The sequence below is a fragment of the Chelmon rostratus genome, chromosome 12 (genome assembly GCF_017976325.1).
Source record: "Chelmon rostratus isolate fCheRos1 chromosome 12, fCheRos1.pri, whole genome shotgun sequence".
NCBI classification, from domain to species: Eukaryota; Metazoa; Chordata; class Actinopteri; order Chaetodontiformes; family Chaetodontidae; genus Chelmon; species Chelmon rostratus.
In genome coordinates, this window is record NC_055669.1 from 26,723,135 (window position 1) to 26,733,389 (window position 10,255).

General features: G+C 41.4%; 1 protein-coding gene across 2 annotated transcripts; it reads left to right on the forward strand.

The window, feature by feature from the left end:
• Positions 1-1,003: 1,003 nt before the first annotated feature.
• Positions 1,004-8,959, forward strand: LOC121615401. Of its 2 annotated transcripts, XM_041949748.1 has the most exons (7): positions 1,004-1,255; positions 1,380-1,573; positions 3,738-4,010; positions 4,283-4,324; positions 6,231-6,257; positions 7,530-7,571; positions 7,724-8,959. In XM_041949748.1, exons 2-7 carry the CDS (start codon positions 1,507-1,509, stop codon positions 7,831-7,833), a joined length of 561 nt encoding a protein of 186 aa, XP_041805682.1. In that variant the 5' UTR covers positions 1,004-1,255; positions 1,380-1,506; the 3' UTR covers positions 7,834-8,959. The 2 variants fall into 2 exon arrangements, with proteins under 2 accessions (XP_041805682.1, XP_041805683.1); XM_041949749.1 differs by lacking the exons at positions 6,231-6,257; positions 7,530-7,571.
• Positions 8,960-10,255: the final 1,296 nt, after the last annotated feature.

Genomic DNA, 10,255 nt, shown 5'->3' on the forward strand with positions numbered 1-10,255 from the left:
AGCAGTTTGTCCTCATCGCAGCAGTTTGTCTTCATCGCAGCAGTTTGTCCTCATCGCAGCAGTTTGTCCTCATCGCAGCAGTTTGTGCAGCAGTTTGTCCTCATGGCGGCAGTTTGTCTTCATGGCAGCAGTTTGTCCTCATCGCAGCAGTTTGTCTTCATGGCAGCAGTTTGTCCTCATGGTGGCAGTTTGTCCTCATGGCAGCAGTTTGTCTTCATGGCAGCAGTTTGTCCTCATCGCAGCAGTTTGTCTTCATCGCAGCAGTTTGTCTTCATGGCAGCAGTTTGTCTTCATGGCGGCAGTTTGTCCTCATGGCAGCAGTTTGTCCTCATCACAGCAGTTTGTCTTCATCGCAGCAGTTTGTGCAGCAGTTTGTCCTCATCGCAGCAGTTTGTCTTCATCGCAGCAGTTTGTGCAGCAGTTTGTCCTCATGGCGGCAGTTCGTCTTCATGGCCGCAGTTTGTCCTCATGGCAGCAGTTTGTCTTCATCGCAGCAGTTTGTGCAGCAGTTTGTCCTCATGGCGGCAGTTTGTCTTCATCGCAGCAGTTTGTCCTCATTGCAGCAGTTTGTCCTCATCGCAGCAGTTTGTGCAGCAGTTTGTCTTCATCGCAGCAGTTTGTCTTCATCGCAGCAGTTTGTCCTCATCGCAGCAGTTTGTCTTCATCGCAGCCGTTTGTGCAGCAGTTTGTCCTCATGGCGGCAGTTTGTCTTCATGGCAGCAGTCTGTCCTCATCGCAGCAGTTTGTGCAGCAGTTTGTCCTCATGGCGGCAGTTTGTCTTCATCGCAGCAGTTTGTCCTCATCGCAGCAGTTTGTCTTCATCGCAGCAGTTTGTGCAGCAGTTTGTCTTCATCGCAGCAGTTTGTCCTCATCACAGCAGCTTGTCCACATGGCAGCAGTTTGTCCTCATCGCAGCAGTTTGTCTTCATCGCAGCAGTTTGTCTTCATTGCAGCAGTTTGTCCTCATGGCAGCAGTTTGTCTTCATCGCAGCAGTTTGTCCTCATCGCAGCAGTTTGTCCTCATCGCAGCAGTTTGTCTTCATCGCAGCAGTTTGTCTTCATCGCAGCAGTTTGGCTGCTGCAGCTGTGGGAGGTTTTTGTACGAGTTTTTTTCACTGTGATGGGCTGGTTACCACACTGACTGAACATCCACACTGAGCTGAACTAAAACCTCCCGTCTCCTCTAAACTGTCTGTTCACAGTCAGTAAACGTCCAGAATCAACAAGTAAGCCAGAAAACACACCTGTGTCTCAGGTGAGTCCTCAGCTGCTTCTTTTCTACCTGAAAACTGTCACGTTTCTTCACTTTGCTGAGCGTTGTGTCTGTGCTGCGCTGCTGTCTGTGCTGCAGAAATGTTGACTATTCTTGCATTTACCAGATAAACACACATCTGAGGCCGTCTGTGTTTGTTCCTCTGTGTTTAACTGCTGTGGGAGAGTCCATGTGAAGTGGATTTAACACTTCTGAGCTTCTCTGAGGACGATTAGCAGCTCTGGGGTTTTTGTATGAGGCTGAATCACTGTGATGCTTTAGTGTTTGGAAAAGCCATCCGGCTCACCGTTCATCCTCAAGGTAAGAAAACACACTTTCTCCTAGTTAACATCATCAGGATTAAAATCGTTTTCTGGGTCTGTTTAGTTCTGGATTTCTGTTTTAAAGCTTTAATTTAATGGATGAGTTGATATGAGGCAGCGAGCTGCTGTGAAGCGGCAGCAGGCGTCCTGTAAAACATCGTCCACACACACAAAATATGGATTTTAGATGTTCTGGAATGTTTTCTGTTGTGATCACAGTGACCTGCAGCAGTTTAGGTCCTACTTACCGTCCTGGTCTGCTCTAATACTGCTAATGATGACAAATAATAATGACGGTGAAAAATCTTCATCCTCAAATCTTCCAGAAATCCTGAAATAACGTTTCCCATATTTACAGACTTCAGTGGTTTCAAATAAAATCTATCAGATCTTGAATTTTCTTGTTTTGTTTTGTCTGCTTATAATGACAACAAGACATAATGAACATTTAGAATAATGATCAGAAAAATGAAAATAACTGCTTCTTGTGAAAATGAAAAACAACTTGAAATGATCACAGCTGGAGCGTTGAAAACCTGAAACGATCAAATATTTAGATTCAGAGCGATTAATGAAGTCCTGAAATGTTTTCTAAATGTCAGCACTTCAGCTGAATACCAGTCCAGACTGATCATTCTTATTATAATGATAAATACTCACATCAAATCATAGAAAGTTCACTCTACAACAAGAAAACAACTTGAAACGATTACAGGTGCTGAGCTAAAAGGTGAGAAAGTGAAAACCTGAAACAATGACGTGTTCTTGAGGCAGAGAGAATCACTGAAGGCAGAACAGAAGCTGCATGTGTGCCGTCCTGAAAACTCTCAAAATCATATTATCGACTGAAAAGTTTAAACGATCAAAATATTTGAAGTTGTGAGTTCTTGTTTCATTTTTCGCAAAATTAAGAGCGACAACAATGATAACAATAACAATAATAATAATAGTATGAAATAATGTAAATAACGAAACACACATCAAAGTATTTTTATAAGTAAAAGAAGTTTTAAAAAACATCAAAGAAAAAACCTAAAACACAACCTATATTAAAAGCAGCGAAGACAGAAGAGGAGAAAAATCTCAGAGTGTCTGAAAGTTGCTGATGCTTGTTTTGAAGATTTAAGTGCTTTTAGAAAAATCAAATATGTCAGCTCTTAAACTTCACCTAAAAGTGATTTCTTGGTGATTTTTTTTTCTAATTATGATGCTATAATGTTAAAGTTAATTTGTACAACAAATGCAGCTTCTATTCTTGCTGCAATATTTAATTGCATAGAAATCTACTTACCAATAAATCCATTAACACTACTCCTCATAATAAACGTTATTTATACAGGAACTACTTCAAAATGTAAAGATGGAAAAGCAGAGAATTTGTCCATCAAATGTATAAAAAATAGGAGAGATCCAATCTCTCAAGGCTAATTTGACTGAATTTGCGATGTTATAAAACAGTATCATCTGCATACAGATGAACTTCTGAAAATCTGCCAAGTTAAATCATGATTGACTGCAGAGTCTTGATGTTTCTTATTGACTAAATTGTGTTGTGATATGGAACAAAAGAATCTAGAGCTTTTTCATTTTAAAAAAAGATTCTGTAAATGTATTTCAAATTGTAAAAGCTGGAAACATCAATAAATCATTTGTTCAAAAAAAAAATTGTGTTGTAGTAATTAAATAAATTAAGATTGAACCAGTATTGTTTTAAAAAGTCGTAAATGTGTCTGTTGTGCTGTTTGTCTGCGGAGAAATTAATTCTAATAAATCTACGACTACCACTAATAATAAAGTTTATTGTTATTGTCTATCTCACAATGAAGCACTTCACATAAAAACAACTTAAGAATACGATTTAAAGCAGACTCAAACAAAAAAAGCAGCAAATTTGTAATAGTTAAAAAAAGTTTCATGAAAGTATGAACCCAGTTTTCAGCTGTTTTTTTTAGCTTCTGTTGTGATTGAGATTCAAGAATCCTTTAAAGGTTTTTGAAGAAACACAAACTGCATCTTGTTCTGCTTCAGACTGAACTCTTTATTTGTGTTCATGGAAGATTTAGATTTTAATGTTTTAAGAATATTTGAAAGCATGTTTTTTTCAGCTTTTTACTGTTCAATAAATTGCGTGGCTCTGCTTCATTTTCTTTGTCTGGGTGCAGATCAGTCCCCCGTGGACCCGATCCTGTTCATCCTCAGTCCTCTGCAGCCTGAGGGGGTTCGAGCGGACGAGCCGACTGATGAGGTTTGTCTGGCTGCTGGTTTCCGTCCGAAGGAAGGTAAAATGGTTCTGAATATGAAGGACCGTCAGGTCAATGTGAGCACCAGCAACGCCGTTCTGTCCAGGACTACGAAAAGCTACTTCTACGCCGGATTCACCAGCGAGACCATCTACTCCTGTGAGCTGCACAACACCAGGACCGACAACGACAACGGTAACAATAATCACAAGAATAATTCCATTATTAAACCGTTTCAAACTGTCAGTAAATGTTTGGTCTGATTCTCACTTCCTGTGCTCATTTTACACTCGTGAGCTCCGAATGACGAGAAAGCTACGCTCGAGCCACTCGCCTCTATAGCTCTTTGAGCTATAGAGGCGAGTGGCTCTTGCGTTTCCTCGTGCCACTAATTATTCATTCAGACGTTGAATGTTGGGAATAATTAACAACATTTCTTACTGAGTGTCTGACTGATGTGTTTTCAGTTCACCATGATGCAGTCGACCTGCCTGCCGAGCCCCGTCCAGGTGAGTGACCGGACACACCTGAGCGCCCTGCTGGACGCTGACAGCAGCGTGGAGTGTCAATTTACACTCATGAGCACTGAATGACCAGAAAAGATGTTTTTTCAAAAAACAATCAAGTTTCAGAGTTTCAGCATTTGATTGGTTTTTTTGTGCTTTTTCAATTCAATAATATACAAACATCACATTCTGTTACTATCGATGTTTTACACACCGCCGAACTTCTTTGGAGCTGAGGTTGTAATAATATTACACAATGTTATTAATTAATATCATAGTGTAATCTTACAGTATTACATTTTTATAAATATTGTTTATATTGAGAAGAATATACAAACACTGCCAGTCAAAGTTTGGACTCACCTTCTCCCTCAATGGTTTTTCTTTATTTTTATTGCTTTCTACATTGTAGATTCACACTGAAGACAATTATATTTCAGATTCTTCAAAGTTTTACACACTCTTGGTATTCTCTTAGTCAGCTTCATGAGGCCGTCACCTGGAATGGTTTTCAGTTAACAGGTGAGCCGTGTCAAGAGGTAATTTGTGGAATTTCTCGCCTTCTGAATGTGTGTGAGACCGTCGGTTGTGTTGTGCAGAAGCAGGGTTGGTACACAGTTAACAGCATATTTGACTGCTGTAATAATCCATTTTATGACAAGAAGCACTGAGCTGAGTGAAGAGACGGTCAGCGTTACTCTAAGACATGAAGGTCAGTCGATCCAGAAGATTTCAAGAACTTCGAAAGTATCATCAAGTGCAGTCACAAAAAACATCAAACGCTGTGATGAAACTGGCCCTCATGAGGACCGCCCCAGGAAAGGAAGGCCAAGAGTTACCTCTGCTGCAGAGGAGAAGTTCATCACAGCTACCAGCCTCAGAAACCAGAGATTAACAGCACCCCAGATTAGAGCCCACAGAAATGCTTCACAGATTTCAAGCAGCAGGCACATCTCAACATCAACTGTTGAGAGGAGACTGCGAGAATCAGGCCTTCATGGTCGAATAGCTGCAAAGAAACCACGACTGAGGAAGAACAACGAGGCGAAGAGACTTGTTCAGGCCAAGAAGCACAAGGAATGGACATTAGACCAGTGGAAATCTGGTTCCACCCACCACGTCTTTGTCAGACGCAGAAAAGGTGAGCGGATTGTCTCGACATGTCCGGTTCCCACCGTGAAGCATGGAGGAGGAGGCGTGGAGGTGTTTTGAAGGTGACACTTGGTGATTTATTCAAAAGTCAAGGCACACTTCTGGCTTCTGGCCCATCTGGCTTGATCAATGACCCCAAACACATGTCCAGGCTATGTAAGGGCTGTTTGACCAAGGCGGAGAGTGACAGAGTGCTACTACATAATTCCACATGTGTTCCTTCATAGTTTTGATGTCTTCAGTGTGAATCTACAATGTAGAAAGCTATAAAAATAAAGAAAAACCTTTGAGGGAGAAGGTGAGTCCAAACGTCTGACTGGTACTGTATGTAAATTCTTCTTATTATAAATGTTCTTACTTCTAATAAGAAGAATTTACAAACAGTCTGATAATTAACAGCAAATGTTCTTACTGAATAAACTTCTGATGTCTAAAACCCTCAGACAGTCTGAGTTCATCATGTGAATATCTGAGAGTCACATGTGTCTGTATTATGAGTCGTGTGAACATGTGAAGTGGTTGAAATGTGATGAATTCACATGTTCTGTTTCTGTGGGGGATGATTCATTAGAGTTCTTTAATATTGATTATTGATTGATACCAAGTCAGTATTTGTTACATAGATATTAATTATATTAATATTAATTATTATTAATTATTATTAGTGTTCATTCAGGTTATAGAAGATGTTAAATGTTGAGAATAATTATCGATATTTCTGACTGAGTGTCTGACTGATGTGTTTTCTGTTTTTCAGTCGACCTGCCTGCCGAGCCCCGTCCAGGTGAGTGACCGGACACACCTGAGCGCCCTGCTGGACGCTGACAGCAGCGTGGAGTGTCAATTTACACTCATGAGCACTGAATGACCAGAAAAGATGTTTTTTCAAAAAACAATCAAGTTTCAGAGTTTCAGCATTTGATGTTTTTTTTGTGCTTTTTCAATTCAATAATATACAAACATCACATTCGGTTTCCATTGATGTTTTACACACCGCCCAACTTCTTTGGAGCTGGGGTTGTAATAATATTACACAATGTTATTAGGGACACGGGGCAACGTCCCGAGTCACTGGCTCCTACAGCTATGAAATAGCTGCAGCCAGCTCCCTCCTGCTCTCCATTGACTCCAATGTAAAAATTCAGAGCTGTTTTGTGAGAAAAGCAGAAATGCCTCCTGTCTTTAGATCGCCATAAAAAGAAAAGTTGTTGTCTCAGGAATAAAACGAGGCCATATTCGGACTCAGGAAGGTCTCGGGAGTCCGATGATCTATCGTACACTCTGATAGGAGGTACAGTTCTCTCCTGGGGGGGATTTGTTTCGGAGGTGCGCAGAACCCAAATCTCACTGCATACTGCCTGCTCTCTGCATGCTGCCTGCTTCTAACCGCCCCAAGTTGTCATGGCAACCTCTGAGCTGAACTCACAGGCACAGCTGACAGCAATTCATTAATCAGGGACTGACTACCTCTGATATCTGCTGTTTACTCAAACTGCAGCCTTTTTCAATTGTCCGCTGCTTCGCCATAGTTTCTCCTCGAGACTTCATTCAAACTTTAAAACGTAGATAATTTTGTCGGCTCGAACACACCCCGTGTCCCTTTCAAAATTTCCCAGAGGGAATTTTCTAGTTAATTAATATCTTAGTGCAATCTTTCAGTAAATTCTGATTATAAATGTTACTATTTATAATAAGAAGAATTTACAAACAGTCTGATAATTAACAGCAAATGTTCTTACTGAATAAACTTCTGATGTCTAAAACCCTCAGACAGTCTGAGTTCATCATGTGAATATCTGAGAGTCACATGTGTCTGTATTATGAGTCGTGTGAACATGTGAAGTGGTTGAAATGTGATGAATTCACATGTTCTGTTTCTGTGGGGGATGATTCATTAGAGTTCTTTAATATTGATTATCGATTGATACCAAGTCAATATTTGTTACATAGATAATATTAATTATATTATTATTTATTATTATTATTCATTCAGACGTTGAATGTTGAGAATAATTATCGATATTTCTTACTGAGTGTCTGACTGATGTGTTTTCAGTTCACCATGATGCTGTCGACCTGCCTGCCGAGCCCCGTCCAGGTGAGTGACGGGACACACCTGAGCGCCCTGCTGGATGCTGACAGCAGCGTGGAGTGTTGAAGCGTTCCCTGTTTGGCTTCAGCTTGTTTGTTTCTTCCAGCATCAGAACAGGAAGCTGTCGGTCACTCGTCTGCTTTTCTTCTCTCCTGCAGAGGCAGCGAAGCTGAACTTCTTCCTGCTGGTGATGAACGGAGTGAGAGTGATCTTCATCAAAACTCTGGCCTTCAACACCATCCTCACCATCAGAGCTGTGCTCCTCTAACACTGAGATCAGGCCGGCTCCTCCTGCTCCTCCCCCTCCTCCTCCTCCTCCTGCTCCTCTTCCTCCTCCTTGACCGATTGATCGGGGGCGTGAGCTGTCGTTGTGTTCACGTGTCTTTCTGTATGTTTGATTCAGCCGCAGTCACATGATCATAAACATGAAGCTGCAGAATTTCTCTTTTTATTGATCTCATTTCTGGATTCAGATCACATGTTTTTGGTCATGTGATCTCTTTGATCTGCATCTCTTTGTATAAATATAAAGAAAGTTTATTCTCATTATTGATGATCTTAATGAAATACGCTCTGAGTCCACACAGAGAGGAGTGAGAACACGAAGAAGATCAGGAAATAAACCAAATAAACAAAAACCAACGAAGCTGATGAGCTCAAACAGTAAATATATTGACTTTGTGCTGTTTTCAGGGTCAGCAGGCGATCACGTCCTGTTTTACTGATGTTTTTAACAGCGTCACAGCTGTTCTGGAATCAGGTTTGTGAAAGTGAAGCATAAACATTTAATTTTGTTTTTTTGTCTTGAGTGAGAAGACAGACATTAAGAAAAATGTTCTCTGGAGACAGAAAAACTGAAGCACAATGAAAATAAAAAGAGAAAATCAACAGTGTGACATCTGAGAAATGTGCTCTGAATTCACAAAGACACTGAAGACAGGAGGTGAGAGGACAGATGTGATGTGTCAGTACTGAAGACACCGACAGTCCAGCACAGAGGACACCTGTTGCTGTCCTCAGGTGTTCGGTGCTTCGTTGAATTGGGAGCGCTGTTTCTCTTCTCTTGTTTTGTCCTCGGGGACACCGTAGGAACGTGCCTTCGCTGTCCCGTAGATAAACGAAATGAAAGCTGTGTCACTGTCTCACTATCTGTCTCCTGCTGTCTCACAGACACATTGAGGACTTCCTGTCAGGTGATGTGATTCTACGTAGAGGATTTTTGTTCGTTTTCTTTTTGATAATGAATCGTCTGTTTTTCTGAACTGTTGTTTGATTATTGAACTCTGATGTCAGCGTGACGTAGTTCAGTCTCTGCTCCACCTTTGATCAGCTTCTGGGCCTCCAGGTTGACATGTTACCTGTTTTATTTCTAATAAAGTTTGAGCTGCAGTGGTTCAACTGTTCGTGTCTTCGTGTGTACGGAATGTCTCAGAATGCTCTGATGAGGACAAACTGCTACTCAGATTTCTCTCTTCAGACAGACATCATGACATGTCCTGAGGGACAGTTATGATTTCATTATTCAGACTTTTCTGTTAGAAACACGTCACTCTAGTTTTTTATATATCAATTCTTGATAAAACATTAAACTTTTTGTCTCCAAACAAAAACACTTGCTGCTATAATATGATGTTGTGATGAATCTGAAAACGTTTCATTACATTTACCGGTCAGAACAACAGGTTTCCAGGAGATCCAGGAGACAGACAGGAAACCAAAGGAAGGGACACGAGGGTCTCTGTCTGAAACCAAAAGCCGACCCCACCTGTTCTTTTTACATTTATACAGTTTTTTTTACATTTATATGGTTTGTCCTCATCACAGCAGTTTGTCCTCATGGCAGCAGTTTGTCTTCATCACAGCAGTTTGTCCTCATGGCAGCAGTTTGTCTTCATGGCAGCAGTTTGTCTTCATCGCAGCAGTTTGTCTTCGTCGCAGCAGTTTGTCCTCATTACAGCAGTTTGTCCTCATGGTGGCAGTTTGTCCTCATTACAGCAGTTTGTCTTCATCGCAGCAGTTTCTCTTCATCGCAGCAGTTTGTCCTAATCGCAGCAGTTTGTCTTCATCGCAGCAGTTTGTCTTCATTGCAGCAGTTTGTCCTCATGGCAGCAGTTTGTCTTCATGGCAGCAGTTTGTCTTCATGGCAGCAGTTTGTCCTCATCGCAGCAGTTTGTCTTCATCGCAGCAGTTTGTCTTCATCGCAGCAGTTTGGCTGCTGCAGCTGTGGGAGGTTTTTGTACGAGGTTTTTTCACTGTGATGGGCTGGTTACCACACTGACTGAACATCCACACTGAGCTGAACTAAAACCTCCCGTCTCCTCTAAACTGTCTGTTCACAGTCAGTAAACGTCCAGAATCAACAAGTAAGCCAGAAAACACACCTGTGTCTCAGGTGAGTCCTCAGCTGCTTCTTTTCTACCTGAAAACTGTCACGTTTCTTCACTTTGCTGAGCGTTGTGTCTGTGCTGCGCTGCTGTCTGTGCTGCAGAAATGTTGAATATTCTTGCATTTACCAGATAAACACACATCTGAGGCCGTCTGTGTTTGTTCCTCTGTGTTTAACTGCTGTGGGAGAGTCCATGTGAAGTGGATTTAACACTTCTGAGCTTCTCTGAGGACGATTAGCAGCTCTGGGGTTTTTGTATGAGGCTGAATCACTGTGATGCTTTAGTGTTTGGAAAAGCCATCCG